Genomic DNA, 18,550 nt, shown 5'->3' on the forward strand with positions numbered 1-18,550 from the left:
TTTTAATTGTATTTACTTAGTTCCTATTTCATTTATAAAATGTACTTTTTTTTTTTTTTAACTCTAGGAAGATGATTTGAATGAAACTCTCAAATCACTCTATAACCAGCCAGTACCAAAGGCAAACACTCCTGTCAATTTGAGTGTGGTAAGTATTGAGTCAGTAATTGATGTTTTGAGTCACAGCAGTTTAGAAACTCTGCTGAGTCACCCATGCTGCCATGAAGACTTTAATGCCTGTACTGACATTACTACATGGTGATATTGAGGCTTTCTGACATGCTTTAACTATCATAACATGATATGATAGATGTATACTTCGGTAGTTGTTAAATCACAGATTTTTAAATTATATGCTAAAAGTTACCAAATATCTGAGAATATTTTGATTGCAAGAAACATTGATTTTCAGGTAAAATCTGTCCATAATAAGAAAATACACACCCATACCCACACAAGTATACAATACCAAATACCCCTCATAAAATGAAAACAGTACATAATAAGTATTGAAAACGTACTGTATAACCAACTATATGATAAAGATTCTGGGTTAAAAAACTCTTTCCCCATACTTCAATACATCTTTTAGTATAATCACCAAATACTGGAAATATGATTAAAGTTTCTCAAAGCAGTAAGGCTGTGGTGGTATAGATTATTTACCACTGAAACTTTTAATGAACTGTACTGTCTATAACTAAAATCACCCTAGTACTTTGGGAGGCTTTGTAAGTGTTCAAAATTAATAATCACAAAATATGAATGTTTTCGTTAATTTTCTTCATTAATTTGGCATATAATAGAATGTTAAAATTTACCTATGTTGATTTTGGTTCTTCCAAAATAACAACAAACTGTCCTGATTAAGGAAGGAAAATATATAATGATGCAAGAGAAATTGAAGGAGAAAGCAATTTGAAATGTATGTAATCGTGTTAATAGGTCTTTTGGTGGTTTTTTTATATTTAACATCTTTATTGGAGTATAATTGCTTTACAATGTTGTGTTCCTGCTGTACAACAAAGTGAATCAGCTATACGTACACATATATCCCCATATCTCCTCCCTCTTGCGTCTCCCTCCCACCCTCCCTATCCCACCCCTCTAGGTGGTCACGAAGCACTGAGCTGATCTCCCTGTGCTATGCGGCTGCTTCCCACTAGCTATCTATTTTACATTTGGTAGTGTATATATGTCCATACCACTCTCTCACTTCGTCCCAGCTTACCCTTCTCCCCTCCCCGTGTCCTCAAGTCCATTCTCTACATCTGCGTCTTTATTCCTGTCCTGCCCCTAGGTCTGTCTGAACCCCTTTTTTTTTTTTTTTTTTAGATTCCATATATATGTGTTAGCATATGGTATTTGCAAGATAAGGAAACTGTTAGCCTTATTTCATTCTTTCTTTGGTAATAACTTCCTTCTTGCTTAGATTTCCCCCTGTAATTTTGTTTGATCATAATATTCCCCTCTGTGGTTTCCTTCTTTATATTTCTGGTGGCAGCAGCCTAGTCTGGGTGCTCATCACTTCAAGCAGTCCTTAGTCTACAGCCTCTCCTTCCAGTCCCTTCTAAAGGCTGTAAGATCAAACTTCCTTCAACTATGTAAAGTCCCCTGATGAAAACCTTTAGTAGTCCCCCATTTTCGGTAGAATTTGTCCAAATTTTTGGCCTTTCAGGACCATCCACTTCTTAGCCTCAATCCAGCTTTTCACTTTTCTGTCTCAGTTTTTTCCCCCATGAATTGATTCTCTACTCTGGTCACAGTTTTCTGTTCATCTTCTCGAGTGAACATTGTGCTTTCTTGGTTGTACAGCTTCCTCTAAAACCTCTTGTAGACTATGTATCTTTAGAACTAGCTCAGTTCCCACCTCTGTGAAATGTTCCCTTGTTGTTAACAGCATAATGTTCTCGGCCCCTTTATGTCTGAATCCTCTTTTGTTGCTTAATGCCAAAGTGGAAATAAATGTTATGTAGTCATTTAGAGATTGGGGGCTGGAAAGCTAAGGATAACCTGGAATTTTTTTTTTTAGCGGTACGCAGGCCTCTCACTGTTGTGGCCTCTCCCGTTGCGGAGCACAGGCTCCGGACGCGCAGGCTCAGCGGCCATGGCTCACGGGCCCAGCCGCTCTGCGGCATGTGGGATCTTCCCGGACCAGGGCGCGAACCCGTGTCCCCTGTATCGGCAGGCGGACTCTCAACCACTGCGCCACCAGGGAAGCCCTAACCTGGAATTTTTAACCAGAATCGGGGAGTCATCTGCAGACATGGTTGTGGGAATAACTGAGCAATTTAAAGGGCAGAATGTAGAGAGGATAGAGCAGAGGGTAAGGTCTAATTGCCCGAAGAAGTTGTATGGAAGAAGAGTGTACATGGAGGGAGAGGACTGGAGGAAGGAGCAGTTAAGGAGAAACTCAGATTTGTATGACGTCATTGAAGCCGAAAGAATGCAGGTTCACAGTTAGTGGGAATGAAGTACAAAGGACAAGGAAAAATGCCCCGGAGAAGGAGGAAAAGCTCTGGATTTTCTGAAAATAAGTGTTTTTCTTTGGAAAGAGTTGTATGTATGAAGTGCTTCTAACACTTTGTTAAATGGTGAAGGAAACATACTGTAAGTGCTAAGATGATAGAGGCAGCTGTGGAAAGCTGAGAAATAAAAATGTATTCTCTAAATTTGACAGTATTATTTGTTCAGGAGTAACTAAATATCTTATAAAAATACATTTCAGAAATATTGGATATTGAAACACTTTACCTTTATTAATAAGACCTGTAAGTCAAAGATGTCTAGGCTTCTTAATACCCAAAGACTAGAAGATTTTGGTTTAAATCACAGTCACTGAATGTGTGATGTGAGGCAAAAAAGTTAATCTCTTTTGATGTTCCCTTTTATCCATTTGAGAAATTTAGTGAATCAGTTTTTGAGAAAGTTGTTTGGGGAATTTTATGAAATGATATATTTAGATATACCACAAAAAGCTATTTGAATGTTAGTTGCTAGTAAGTTGACGTTTCATTTGATAAGGAGAGGATTTTTATTATATCTGAAATAATCTTGGTAAAGGAATTTGAGTGACTGTGTTGTATTTCTATGTCTGATGGTTATTTTTATATTTTTAAGCCTCACATATAAGATTTTTTTTTTTTTTTTTTTTTTTTTTTTTTTTGCGGTACGCGGGCCTCTCACTGCCGTGGCCTCTCCTGTTGCAGAGCACAGGCTCCGGACGCGCAGGCTCAGCGGCCATGGCTCACGGGCCCAGCCGCTCTGCGACATGTAGGATCCTTCCGGACCGGGGCACGAACCCGTGTCCCCTGTGTCCCCTGCATCGGCAGGCGGACTCTCAACCACTGTGCCACCAGGGAAGCCCCACATATAAGCTTTTGAATCAGTAGTCTGTGATAGGTTTCAAATCTTGTTCACCTGTTCTCAATACAATATCTTAGGTATTGTTAAATCCAACTGGTTGATAAACCTTTATGTAAAGTCCACTCAGTAATTTCATTTGACTTCAATAATAGGTTATAAAGTCACGTGCCAGTGCTGTGCAGTTAATGACCAGCAAAACTGGGATGAAAACACTTGTCTTCACCTACTAGTACAGTTTTAGTTTTGTGATGTCAGGTTAAAATTGATGGTCATAGGCATTTTTGTTCCTCCACAAGTAGAAAAGAAATTTTTGTTTGTTTGCAGAATTTCCATTATAAAAATATGACAAGACTTGAGAAACTGCTGTGATTTTCTTAAAATTTCGTATTTCATTAATATTCCATCACATGAGTTTTTCAAGACTTGACATTATAACCACTAGAATATCACAGAGATTTTATGAAATGTTAATATCTAATGTAAATGCTTATTTTGAAAGTACATTTCAAAGCCATTAAATATCCACAGAATTCTGTACTGTCAGTCAAGAATTAAAGTGCTTCAAGATTTTTCTAGCAAGAACTAGCAAATCAGCATTTAAAACATTTGTAATGAATGCTATTCAAATGTTTTCAGCAGATAATGTGGCTACATGGGTTTGTCTCAAATACACAGCAAATTGTTGTGTAAATTTCTCCCATGAAAGTAAAGTACTCATTTTGTCTCTTATGTATTGTAAGAACCAAGAGATATTTATTGCCAGTGAGCAAGTTCTGAAAGATCAGCCCTCCCTAGCACGGGTGAGTTCAAAGGACATTGGCTTCTGAAAATCACTGTTAAATTGGGAAGTTAATTACTTCTTTCACTATGTCTTTAAGATTCACTCTGGTCCTTTGGGAAGTGGTAAATTTGCTTCTTTTAAGAAAATTAATCATTCAGATTATATTTTCTGTTTATACTATCTTTTAAAGCATAGCTTTATGAAATACAGTGCTATTAAAAATCCATCCAAATACAAATAGCTAACAGAGACCAAATCCATGCTTACCCTCGTGTCAGTGGTGGTGATGTCAAAGTGGGCTCACTACATGGGTGTCTGTCACATGTTTTGTCCAGGGTCTCAGGACCTTGTTCTTCCACCCTGCAAGCCACGCATTGTGACGGTGCCAACTAGCCTTGCTCTGACTAGTTCAGTGGTGCTCAGTATTGGCTAGAATGGTTTTTTGCCCCCAAATCTTTAATTATAAGACAATATTAAGTAGGTCCTTAGGTGAGATAGTAAAATGATTTTGGAGATTAATATGAACAGAAAATAAAATGATTTTGGTGATTGACTTGTACTCTGATTCTGGGTGGTAAAATTTGGGAACATTCTGTGAAATGTGAAGGTGTGCACAGTATGCTTTTTGTGTAAATATGTCTATGAACTGTTGTATTGCTTTGAATATTATAGAAGCTAATTAACATTTGTTTAGTGGGTGTATAAAAGTCATATTTTGGGTTAATTACCTTTTAAGAAGTTTTAAATATTAAAAAATTATTTTTTATTTCTACTTTCTAAATAATATAGTGGCTGATATGTACCAGAGAAATTTATGGGGACTTAACTGTAGGAACTCAAAAATCTCAATAGATTTTGATATATTCTTGGGTAAACAAACCTTATTTTTCCAGGTTCCCTAAACCAAATGTGTTAAAATTATCTATCTATCTATCTATTTTTCAGTAATTTGCTTTTTTGGTCTTAATAAACTTTTTCTAGGATTCCCACTTCAATTTTAAAGTGAAATATTTTTAACCAACACTTAAACTTTTTGTATGAGAAAGTTATTGCTAAATCTCATATAAACCTGCTATCTCATTTAAGAATCTCTCAAATTCAGCAAACCCTGAGCATCAGTCCTTGGTATTTATTTAGTTGATATGTTTTAAAATTTTTAATCTCAAATTATACGTAATGCTACCAAATTTTAATTCTCCTTTTCTTATGTGATTTATTTCTGTTGATTAGCATTCCTACTTCATTGCCCCTGATGTAACTGGACTCCCAACAATACCGGAGAGTGTAAGTTTTCTCTGTTTTTATTCTACTGATATTATGAAATTTATTTATTTTGGTCTCACTGTTTAAGGATTTCTTTGTAGAGAAATAGAAAACATTGTAACTCTCTGTGAGAAAAAATGAAAAAATAAAGAATAATGTTATCTCTTTTTCTTCTTTATGTATCTGCTACTTTACCTCCTGTAGATAAGACAAATTATATGAGAAAAACGATTTCTACCATTTGAGATAGTTCAGTAGGATAGTCTGTGTTCAGTTAGGTCCTGAGATCCCCAGATTAGGCAGAAGAGAGGTCTCAGGAGATGACTCCTTTTGGCAGGGAAGGAACACGTGCAATGGGAAATATTTTCACGCAAATAGTTACTTTAGTGAAATGACCATAGTATTTAGATTCCTTGTATATATATATATATATATATATCTTTTCAAATTTTAGATGTTCTCTACTTGATTTCCTGATTTTTAATATAAGTAATACATGTTTTGTAAGGCTTGAAGGATACTACAAGAAATTATAAAATTGCTACAGTTCACATTTATTTAGAGTCCTGATTGTAGCCTTACTAGAAATATTTTCAGTGTTTTAGTAGTTATTACAAATTAAAATTCTGTAGAAAAGCTTACATGGATAAATAGAATTGACAAGTACACTTTTGGATGCTGTGTGAAAAGGAAGTATTTCCTTTCATAATTTTTTTCAGCTTTGTTTTGGAAAGATAAAATGAATTAGTAGAAATAATTCAATCAAAGTGAAGGAAACATCAACTTAAGGAATATGTATTATTTTCCTCAGAACTCTATTGTGCTTCCAGAAATGTTTTTGAACCTACTGAGTGTTTGGTTTCCAAAAGCACGTGGGTTATAAGTGAACGAACAAAGTCCAAGAAGACAATTGTAAATTTCCTAATTTCGAACCGAGACTGTCAGTGGTGTTTTTGGTACAGATGAGTCCAGTTAACTCCTGTGAGAGACTGCGTTCAGCTGCTCTTCACGTGGGCCTGGGATAGACCATCAAATCAGCAGGTCACATCCCAGGCTCTCAAGTCTTGTGCGAGTCCACCGTGGGCTGCGGGTGTCTGTTAGGTTTCCTGGAGGCTGACTCACCGCCTTGACTTATGCGCGCCTGCCCCCACATCAGGGTTGTTAATACAAGTCAGTCTCTTGCTTTAGCCTCTCCTCTTCTTACCTTTCTTAAATTTACTAATAAGCCGCTAATAGCTTGATTTAACAAACTTCACAAACTTTGCTGTGACTTTGGAAGTTTTAAAGAACCATTCTAAGGAAAAACTGCCACTGAGAATATACATTTTTACATCTCCATTAATATATTTTATTTTTAGAATGTCCTGTTTAGGGAAGAGGAAAAAAAAAAAGCAAGGACCTATACATAAGGCAGCATTCTGCATTGAGAAATAATTCCCCATCTAGAAATTATCTTTGAGATTATAGGAAAAATATTAACGTTGAATGACATAAAAGTAATTTTGTATTATGAAGACTTGAAATAGAAGGTGAGGTGTGCTTCAGCTAGAGAAAACAGGAAATGAATCTCTCCACCAAGTTCAGCATCACTCACTGTTTCCGTTTATGTGCCCTGCTGTGATTACTGGTTTGTTCTGGGAAGGTCTGTACCTCACAGAAATAGAAGAAACATTGGATTTCTTAGTTTCCTGCTCAACTAGAAGTTTTAGCCTTCTGGGTCATAGTGCACCTGGCACTGCAGTTTCAGTCTGTTGTCATCTCTCATTCAGTCTCTTTATCACTTGTTGCTTTCTGATGGGCTTAAGTTTGAGTACAGAAAATTAAAAATAAGTAAGAGGAGAGGATCTAAAAGTGAAAGTTAACGCAGCTTACCCCAGTTTTGTTCCTATGTGGGGAAAACAATTTGAAGTGTTAGGTCAAGGAATCAAATTAACACCAACTTTTATTTGGTTATAGTGGTATAAAGCAGGCCTGACATGGGATATAAATGAGATCTTCCTTAATAAAGAATCAAAGGTGGGCTTCCCTGTGGCGCAGTGGTTGAGAGTCTGCCTGCCGATGCAGGGGACGCAGGTTCGTGCCCCGGTCCGGGAAGATCCCACATGCCACGGAGCGGCTGGGCCCGTGAGCCATGGCCGCTGAGCCTGCGCGTCCGGAGCCTGTGCTCCACAGCAAGAGAGGCCACAACAGTGAGAGGCCCGCGTACAGCAAAAAAAAAAAAAAAAAAAAAAAAAAAAAGAATCAAGGGTCTGCTTTATAAACCCATCTCATCCTGTGGTTGCCTTATGCGTAGTCTATAGTTTCAGGCAATGATTTTGCCTGCTGGCTGATTGGCAAACAGAGGGAGACTCAAATGTATTTTCTGGAGCAGCAGTTCTCAAAGTTCAGTGTGTGTAAGAACCACTGGCAGTATTTTTTTAGAAAATGGATTCCTGGGGCTGTACTCTGAAGATTACCACTCAGCAGGTCTAGGTTGGGGCCCAAAAAACAGGCTTCTTTTTCAGGTGCCTGGGGAGGGAGGGTGGGAAAGATGTGATGCTCTGATCACCCTCTGAGAATGTTTTCGTAGAGTAGGGCTATGTTTCAAATAATAGTAGAAGGCTACGTGCTCTGTGTGGCGGCAGAATAGAATTAAATTTAATTATTTTAATGAATACCACTTATTCTCCTAACATTGTTCGTACTTCAGACTCTGTGGCGAACGTATCAGATACTTTCCCTGTAACTTACACAGTTGTCTCTGGCTTGTGCAGAGGAACCTCACGGAGTACTTTGTGGCTGTGGACGCGAACAACATGCTGCAGCTCTACGCCAGCATGCTGCACGAGAGGCGCATCATCATCACCTCTGGCAAACTCAGCACCGTGAGTATCTCACACTCCCCTCCGCGCGGAAAGACCTGCAGCCCACGCAGAGGCAGAAATGCTCTGCGTGTGCTTACGAGACAATATCTACATACCCTTTTGATATATGGTTTTCATCTGGCTCTTGGAGTACAAAGGTCTGATTTATGGAAGGCCTTCGCGGGTGCATTAAGTCAGGTTAATTATTTTTTCTTATCAGAAGATGAGAGTTTTTTTTTTTCTTTTTTCTTTTTAACTCTCCAGAGTTCATTTTAGTGCCTTCTACCATCTAACGAATTCTTAAGAGCTATTATGAGATCTTTATTATTCACTTGAGGCTTTTTCCATTGGAGCTACTTGAAAGAAATCAAGGGGCCATGATAATAGCTGCTATCCTAACCTGGTAATAGGTAGATTCATCTTTGTTGCCAAGTAGTGGTTTGGGAGTGGGTTCTATAATAGTTCTGATTTGGAGGAGCTCTTCAGACTGATAATAACTTAAAAGTCAAAATAACGTTTTTTTTAAATCACAGGTTTTATGCTACTCACTGAAATGTTTTTCTGGAAGGTCTTCATTACTGTGGTAAAGGCAGGGAGAATAGAGTTTTCTTGGGTCATAGAAAAACATTCAGAAGTATGTTGCTAGATTTTCTAATTTTTTTCACTTTGAGCATTAATATTTTAATATTTTTGACCTAAAAATTTTAATATAAATGTAAATATAGTTTTGAGTAATGTATGAGATATTTATTAAAAACATTATTTAATATTTCATGAATTAGCTTCCTTGAAATTTGGCTAACTGATAAAAATAAGATAATACCTATGTTTTGTTCTCTGAAAGTAGAAATAAAAACCTTATTCTGCAAAGTTTTAGTATTTTAGAGCAGAAGGAGCTTCAGGATTTCTCTAGGGCATCTCTTTAGGGTGTAACAATGAGAAAGGTGTTGATATTTTCAGAGAAAGGTTAAATGGCTACCCCAAGGCCAAATAAGATAGTTGGAGACAGGTAATGTGAAACTGGGTCTCCTGATGCTAATTTTGGGTTATTTGCATTACTCTAGAGTTGAAAAAATACAGTCTTGAGATTTTGAAATGCAATAATGATATGCCCACTTTTCAAAAAAAATTGAAAATACATTATTTTACACATTGAAAAACAAGTTATATGCATTTGAAGGAGTAAGTGTGGAGAAATGATGTAGTTCAATCAGAGAATAAGTGCTAGTCGGTGATGCAGGTAATTATTTGCATTTTCTTAAAGTGATGTTAAGAAATTCAATCTGAATTATTTGGTACTTTTTATATATTTGCTTTTCTGCTGTGCTTAACTTACCGTTGAGGTAAAATCATTCTTATTTATCCTCCCCTTCTCTTCCTCCTCATCACATTTTTTTTTTAAACTACATTATTTTTGGTTACACTGACATTTCCTGCATTTATTTATTAATTTATTTCTTTTTTAGCTGCGCCACACAGCTTATCCTCATCACTTTTTTAAGCCAGTTTTTTCAAGATTATAAAGAATATTTCTATATGGATGTTGTCCTGAAGATTAAAAAGGTTGTACAAGCTATCTTGGAGACCTAGGAGCTAAATTCCTATCAAGATTAATTCATGTAACATATTTGTTATGCACCTACTATGTGCTCGCCACTTTCTAGGCACTGAGGATTGAGCAGTAAGCAAAGCAAAGTCCAAACACTCTTGGAGCTTATATCCAACTGATAGAGAAGATGAAGACATGAATGAAGAAATAGCTGTTATGTCATATGGTGCTGAGTACCAAGAGATAAGGGAGAAAGTGTGTGTGAATGTGGGGTGAAAGGTCAGGGGCAGATTTCAGTTTTGTGTAGGGAGGTCAGGGAAGCCTTCTCTCATGAGGTGGTGTTTGAGCAGAGGTCCGAAGGAAGTGTGGGCGTGAGCGTGTAAGCTGGTCTGTGTAGGGAAACATTAGAAATAAATCTGATGGAAAGCAGTATGGAGGTTCCTCAAAATATTAAAAATAGAACTACCATGTGGTCCAGCAATTCCACTCCTGGGTTTTTATCCAAAGAAAACAAAAACACCAATTCAGAAAGATATCTGCAACCCTATGTTCATTGCAGCCTTATTCACAATAACCAAGATATGGAAGCAGCTTAAGTGCCCATCATAGACGAATGAATAAAGAAGATGTGGTGCATATATACAATGGAATATTAGCCACAGAAAGGAATAAAATCTTGCCATTTGTAATAACATGGATGGACCTTGAGGGCATGATGCTAAGTGAAATAAGTCAGACTGAGAAAGACAAATACCATATGATCTCACTTATATGTGGAATCTAAGAAAACAAAGCAAACAAATGTAACAAAACAGAAACAGACTTATAGACACAGAGAGCAAACAGGTGGTTGCCAGAGGTGGAGGTGGGGTGGGAGGATGGGCAAAACAGGTGAAGGGGGCTGAGGCACCGACTTCCAGTGAGAAAATAAATAAGTCACAGGAATGTAATGTACAGCAGGGGGAACATACTGAATAATATTGCCATAACTCTGGCGACAGATGGTAACTAGACTTAATAATGCTGAGCGTTTCGTAATGTATAAAAATCCCAAATCACTGTATTTACACCTGAGAATAATATAATATTTCAAGTCAATTATACTTCAATTAAAAAAGGAAAGAAATCTGAATATATGTAAATATTTTGTAAAAACATTTTTTGGTAGGTATTGTAAAATGTTGGTGTTTCTTTTTGTTGTAATTTGTAAACACCTCTTAATGGCTAGGTAACCTCTCTTCCACTCAGTTTCTTCACATTTAAACTGGGAACATGGGAGTGATACTAGTTTTAATGTCATAGGGTTGCTTTAAAGCTTAAGGATATGTGTACATGCACACACACATATGTGTATATATGAAGTGCTTAGAATTTTATCTGCATAAGATTAAATGATTATCAGCTATAAATTTATAATCTAGATCTGAAGTTTAGAGTAAAAATGAACATGCCTACCCTTTAACTTTGTTTGAATGATTTTAATAAAGGCTTGGTATTAGTCAGGGAGTTGTTTCTTTTTTTTTTTTTTTTGCACGAACCTGTGTCCCCTGGATCGGCAGGCGGACTCTCAACCACTACGCCACCAGGAAAGCCCCCAGGGAGTTGTTTCTTATATTTGAGGTCAACGTAATAGCAGTTGTTTATGAAAGTTCCTGAAAACTTGGTGGTGATGTCACCTCTCAGTTAACAGCTTTGTTTTGGTTCACCATCTGGGGCAGTAGGACTGATAAAAGAAACATAATTCAAGTTTGCTCTCATGATCTCCTCACCCTCCTTCTGTAGGGGAAGCTGCTTCACTTGAATCTAGCTTGAAAAATTCATGTATATACACACATGCGTGCTATAAATTCCACGCCCAGTAATGTTTAAGGTCAAAGACTAGTACCATAACATAAATTAGAAGTAAATATTTTTTAGAAAGCGTTTAGTGGAACCTCTGAAACGACCAAGGAAGGAATAGTTAACGTATCAATGAATTGAGGTTAAGACTACTGCCAGTGAAGCTTTTTACATCCTTATAGGATTTTATGTACCACAAAGACTATAATGTACTTAAAATTAATGCAAGAAATTGTGTTTTACCCGGTTTTCACTTTTTAATCTGTGGCCAAATTTTTAATTATTGGAAGAGCATGTATAAGTTCCTCGCATTTATAATTTTGTTATAGTTTTGGGAACTTTGGATTTATACTTTGATATGGTCATAATTTTATTAGAATCATATCTGTCAACTGTATAGCTAGCCGGGGGTTTTACTGGTGATACCCTGACAGATAATGAGCTACCCGAGTGTTCCTTCCTCAGGTATTGTGTGTAGTTAAAATTATAATTTGTAATTATCTTTATAGCGATAAACTTTAAAATAAAAAAGTTTTGAGCTGTGTTAGCAAAAGTATCAAGAGTATTGTTATGTTTTAAAATTTTTCGTGGGTTTTTCCTCCTTATAGTAAAATGTATTTTGTTAGGACTCACTATTATATTTTTCCGTGTTTTGAGTTGAATGAATTGGAATGTCATCGGTTTTGTGTTTATCCTACTGATGTGTACATTATCCGGTACACACGGAAGGGTTCCTGGTAATCCTGAACAAGAATGTTGATTTTGTACCTGCCGTAGGCAGGTCCTAGAGGTTTAAGCCCCAAGTGAATAGCAGACTAGCAGGACATCGGCCCAGAGTCTCATGTATTCAAAGCAAAGGAATAAATCATGATATTACAAGGGTGTATCAGTTGACTTTTTGCTGTTTTGTGACCAGAGGTAGGGAAGGATTGCTGTTTAAAGCCGTGTCATCGGCTCTCAAGTCAGTCAGGCACGAAGCCTTGTCAGGTGCTCTGTAATTGTCCCCCAGACGTTCTCTAGCTAGTCAGCTGGGGCCGTGCGTTTTGTTTCCAACACTGAGCTGGCCAGCGTCTGACAGGAGCTCTCGTCATCCTGTCAGTGATGTGTTAACTAGAGTGTATCTTTGTGGCCTTTTGGAAGCAGGTACAAGAGATGCTCTCTTTAGAGCAGATGTCTGAGTGTTAGCTCCCATTTTGACCAATATTTAGTTGGTAGATATCACCCTCTTGGAGTCTGTAAGCACATTAGTTACAGAGATGTGATTGTGTAGTCCGTGTCCTGTCTGGACTGCTCAGAGCAAGCAGTGTGCTGTGAGTGCAGGAATTGTGCTAATACACTGTCATCTCTTCCTTTGTTATAGTTGCCCCCAGGCATTTAAGCATATGCTTTTCTCCCCTTCCCTCATTAATACCATCAAGGGCCTATGCAAAAAGAAATCTTGTGATCCGCGGAAAATCAGCTATTAAAATGTAGATGTTATAGGTTGAGTTAGATTGAAGGGGAATCCGCAGGATTTTAACCTCTCCATCTGGATTTTACGTATTCTTGACTTGTCTCTTAGTAGTGCCACCTATCAGCATTTAATCTGAAACCGGCAGCACAGAGAATCTTTCTGGAGATTAAGAACTGAACAGTTGGTGCGAGAACAAAGATTACCCAGATCTACTCCCTGCTTCAGATTATTGCAGTGTATTTTTCCCCCTTATGATTTTAAAGCTGCAGCAGCATGGTGCAGTTAAAAATTATTATCAAGACCTCTCAGGGAGAGAGAATCTAGGAACAATTTTTGGATTTTTAATTCTTCCCAAAGCCCATAGCAACCACTTATGTCAGCCGAAACTGCAGACAGTGACTCTACTTACCATTGTGTTATTTGACTTAGATACTGCTCTTCAGAACATTGCATTTTCATTCACTGCTAAGTGGATGTGGCTGGAGCGTGGAAATGGGACTATTGAGGTTGGTCATGTGACACTTTGTGGGACGATTTGTGTGGAGTAAACGTCTAAGACGGGAAAAGCTGCAGGTGTTTGTATCTTCTAACTCTTGAGGTGATAAGAGCTGTTTTTCATAGAAACGAGCACAGTAAAGGTTAGAACCATGGTCGATATGTGTGTGTGTATGTGGGTGCAGTAAACTTAATCTTCTGAACTGTGGATATCAGAGAGAAAAGTATTTAAAATATAATAAAATTTTCACTAATTATGGTATGAAATATGAAATGTTCATCTGATGCTGCAAATGCCAGGGTAGAAACATGTCTCTTTAACAAGTAAAAATGTATCTCTTTGATTGCCTTTTTTGACACTAGTGTTTTTAAATAATAATAATTATGACAATGGTAAAGGTTTCTTTGTAAATTCTGAAGTTGATAAATTAGAGGATAATTTCCATATAGGCCTTTGTCTTAAAAAAAAGATTTGTGTTCAGCTGTTTTCTACTAGAAATTTTTAATTTTTAAAAAAGTCTATGCCAAAATTGTAATTCCTTGGGGGAAAAGTTATCAGTACATCTTAAACTCTTTCAGCTTCATGAATTTCTCTTGCTATATTGACTCTTGTCCAATCTGTACAGGAACTTGGTTTGCTATCTTTTGGCCTTCACGTAGTCCTAAGGAGAAAACATACTCCTTTCTTCCCATGGCAGGTGGTTTCTTTGTTCATTCATTGAATCACTCCTCATCTATGGCTCACCTAACTCATGCTAGACAGTGTTCTACATACACAGGCAAGAAAACGAGGTCACAGCCTCTGTATCAGTCTGGGTCCAGTCAGGAGAGAGAAACTACAGTCATCTGAACGATGCAAGTTGAATATAAAGAATTTAAGACTGTCATGTGGGATCGGGGTAACAGGGAGGGGCTGCGGGAAGTGCCGGGAGCTGTGAAGAACCTGGCATAGTAGGTATAAAGCAGCTACGAACCTGAGGGGAGCTGGGGATCTGTGCCCAGAGAGCCCACTGCTCTGGAGTCACTGGGAGAGGCCGCTCCTCCGGGCTGTCTCGCCGGAGGCCCCCCGCCCCGCCGGAAGCCAGCTGAGGGGAGGGTGGCACCAAGGGAGGCTTCCGGCTGCCGGGCGCTGCTGACGGTGGCGCTTCACCCACCAGGTGCAGGAGAAGCCTCTGTGCCACAGCCGCCGCGCGCCGCGGGGGCCACAGGCACCCTGCCCGGAGCTGCCGAGGCGAGCCGGGGGCCCCCAGCCCCTGCGGCCTGCAGGGCTGAGCTGCTGTCACACGGCAGCCTGGCAGCCACCCACCGTGCTTGGCGAGCTCCAAGGGGGACCGCCTGGTGAGTAGACTGGGGCCAGGACGTCAAACCCTGTCTTCCCGAAATGTCGCTTCATTGTCTTCTCTGGACAAAGCTTAGCATCGTGCCGGCTGCTAAAAGGAAAAGATATCGAAAGGGCACAGATTTATTTTCTCAGATCTGACAAAGAGGGGTAGACTTGAGGGTGAGAGGCAGTAAATCGGTAACTGGTACAGGCCACCCCTTTGGATGCTCATCCTCCATTGACACCCTCTAAATCACTTGCACTTCCTGAGCAACAGCAAAACAAAGCTCTGTGTCTGCCTAATGAGATGTAGCTGCAGTACAGACATTTTCACCCTTTCCCCCAAATGGGAAGCAGCACAGTGCCGAGAGTCATGTGTCCATCTCTTCAATTACAATTACATTTAATTTTCTGTTAACTACTAACAACATATATGTAAGATAAAGATGAGACAGAGAAGAAAAAGTGGTCAGCAGATAAAAATAAACATAGGAAAATTAAAAATATGGAAAGCTACTACAGCCCTTGTTTATGTAACTGCTCATGAGACCATAATTGATATTTCTGACTTCCTTCTTTCATTACCTGTTCCACAGTCCCCTCACCTCAGCCAGAGCCTCAGCTGGTTGGATTTTTTTTTACCTGGTTTAATGATATAAACTTTCATTTCCAAAAGATCTGGATCCTCGATAGTTCTGTTTTTTGTTTTTTGTTTTTGATTGCCGTCGTTTCCCGTTAACATTTACTACCAGGCATGGAAGTACCAAGATGCATCCCAGAGAATTCCATGGTTGCAGACATAGTCCTGCCTGCCTGTTGTGTAAAAACAACCCGACTTACTTCTGGTTATTGAGATCAATCATTCCAGCCAGTAGATTAACCCCAATTTTTAGCCTGTTGATTCAATGGCCAGGTGGCAGTCACATCTTCTGGTTCAAGTGGAAGCATTCCACTGTTGGGAGGTCAGATCCCCAAGCCAAAAGCACCCTGCATGGCTGGGGCAGGAATTAGAACTTCTGCAAGTGGACTGTTAAGAGTGATGATGAGAGGGCCAACCCCACTCCTACCCCTTGACTCCCGGTCCCATGGATTCTGGCTTTGGGAGAAACAGCGCCGCAAAACGGTTTCTGATTCAAAGCGTATCCTGCATCATGTTAAACAGAGCCCCACCCTTTAAGGGTGTTCTTTCCCAACTGGCATCATAACTGAGTCGTCCGTGAGCCATTCCACCTTTTGATTAGGCCAGCAGCTTCTAGGTTATAAGTGTAGGCCAGAGTAGCTGAGTTCATGGACATGAGCCTCTTGCCCTACTTTGCTGTTACATGAATACCTTGATGAGATCCAGTGCTTTATGGAGTGCCGTGCTGACAGGTGTGTTATTCTGTGAGTCTGATGGTGGTGGTGCTGGCAGAAGGATTATGGCAGAGAAGACGAGTCCTTACCCAGAATATTTATTCCAGTGAGGGTGAACCTAATCAAGCCTCCTTCTTGATGGAAGAGGTTCAGTATAATTAACCTGCCGCCAGGTAGTTTACCTGATTGCCATGGGAGATGGCTCCCTAGACACGTTCTGTTGCAGAACCACCTGAAGAAGGTGCCAGGTGTTACTGCTGGGTACTACTGACCAGTGCCCTACAAGAGCCAGGCCCCGGAGATGCACAGGCCCTGCAGGAGCTTGCCCCAGAGCACACGGAACCAGGAAGCCACAGTCCCATCCTCCTGCAGTGCGTCTCCTGTGTCCTCTGCAGACAGAGCTCACTCTGTCCTCTGTCTGGTAAATACTTCAAGGGCCCAGATCCATTGTTGCAGATGGGTGGCAGAGAGTGAACTTGGATCTGAGAGGCATAAATTGAAGGCACAGCTTCCATGAATCTCATATTTTGTTGTGATTTACTATGATAAAATAGTGTAATGGAAAGAGTAAAAACTAGTTAACCACTTGAGAAGAAAAACATAGATCTTTATTTTGAAGGAGATATTTGACATTGGTAGAGTTTTCCAAACGTGGAGTATAAGGGTATTTATTTATTTGGTATCGATAAATATTATTATTTGCCAGGTAGTGGGAATTTCAAAGTTATTAACTTATGATTCTCTAGAATCGTAATAAATAATAAATTATATAGTGTCAATCAAGGCCAGTCAGTGTGACTAGAACTCTGATGTGGGAAATATAGGAGGGAAGGTGGTAGATTAAAGAGTTGACCTCAATATTACGCCTGGTTCTTGGAAGGAATTTGTGATTTGTCTAGGAGATATATACTTGTGTGTGTGTGTATGTGTGCGCAAATAGAGTGACAGAGAGAAGTCATGCTACAAGATGTAGTTGGAGAGATAGCAGTGGCCAGATTGTGAAGAACCGTGTTTGTTAAATGAAGGGGTTTGGATTTTATCCAACAGATTGTGGGGAGGCAAATGAGGGACATGCTGTGACCAGTTTTGTTTTGGGGAAGAGAAGCTGGTGGCATTAGAAAAAATAAAGTAGGAAAACTCTGACAGCTGTCTTGTTAAAAGGCAGTCACAGTAAGTAGAAAAAGAGGCGACCAGCTCCTGAGCTAACAGTGACCATGAAAGGTAGATGGAGTTGGGTTTTAGAAGCATGGCTAATAAGGAAATGTCTGTTGGATGTACAGTCTGCTTGAAAGTAGGTAAATAAGAGGGAGAAGTTTACAGTGACACACAAAGGACAAATATTCATCAGCTATTTCCTTAGTGTCTGATATATAATGGGGGCAGAGCCTGATGTCATTTGCTACTAGTAAATTGTAACTCTGTAAAGTGTGTGTGTGTGTTTATGTAAAGATGTATATATTTACAAGTGTTTGATATGCCTGCTAAATATACATATGTGTACGTTAAGTATATATGGGAATATTATATACAATTTTAATGATACAGCATATGATATATATGTACAATTATTCATTCTCATTTAAATACCTGTAATTTACAAATAGTTCACTTGTAAGGATTCAGAAGTCCTTTGGGGCTGCTTGCGGTTGTCTCTTTCAGTTGTTGGTGGTTTGCCATTAGTTTTGTTCCTGGTGAGAGGTATTTTAAGTTATGATTTTCAGAGATGCCTACTATTTAAAACAGTGCGTTCAGTCCATTAGACTTTATTTATTGGTTATTTGGAATATGTCCCCAAATGTGGTAGTAGTGTGATTATATCAATAATATCTTCTAAAATTAGAGATTCGTTTTTCAGTTCCTGACTACTCACCTGAAAAATTGGATGACTTCATATAAGCCATTTTTTCCTTTTATCCTGAAGTTTATTACATAAAAAATGAAAGAATTGAACAAGAATGATTTCTAAGGTTTTTCCTAATTGTTAAATTTAGTGATTCTTTAACTGTACTGTTCATTTCTTAAATAAATGCCTTATTTTAAAATATATGGTTTTTATAGAATTCACACGAACGGTCCTCTAGAATCCAGGGTCTAGAAGTCTGTGTGGAGAGAAGATAGATACATTTGAGCTGTGTTACAGTGTCAGACGCTTGAAAGTTGTGGAAAACTAGACGGGCCTCTTCTCCAGGAAAAGCTAAACTGCTACAGAATTGGCTTGAAGACGTGAACTAGAGAGCAGTAAATTCAGTGATGGGGAAAGTCATGTGGCGGGGGGAGTGTTTGAAGG

General features: G+C 38.8%; 1 protein-coding gene across 4 annotated transcripts in view; it reads left to right on the forward strand.

The window, feature by feature from the left end:
• DENND1B (DENN domain containing 1B) overlaps nucleotides 1-18,550 on the forward strand; it is a 259,192-nt gene that overhangs the window by 122,911 nt on the left and 117,731 nt on the right. For 2 of the 4 annotated variants that reach the window (XM_019920439.3, XM_019920442.3), the window contains exons 7-10: nucleotides 68-148; nucleotides 4,107-4,166; nucleotides 5,378-5,431; nucleotides 8,164-8,274. In XM_019920439.3, the coding sequence (XP_019775998.1) occupies nucleotides 68-148; nucleotides 4,107-4,166; nucleotides 5,378-5,431; nucleotides 8,164-8,274 (306 nt within the window). The remainder of the gene's footprint in view (nucleotides 1-67; nucleotides 149-4,106; nucleotides 4,167-5,377; nucleotides 5,432-8,163; nucleotides 8,275-18,550) is intronic. The other 2 variants (XM_019920441.3, XM_019920444.3) reach the window with 1 other exon arrangement.

This window comes from Tursiops truncatus, chromosome 1 (genome assembly GCF_011762595.2).
Source record: "Tursiops truncatus isolate mTurTru1 chromosome 1, mTurTru1.mat.Y, whole genome shotgun sequence".
NCBI classification, from domain to species: domain Eukaryota; kingdom Metazoa; phylum Chordata; class Mammalia; order Artiodactyla; family Delphinidae; genus Tursiops; species Tursiops truncatus.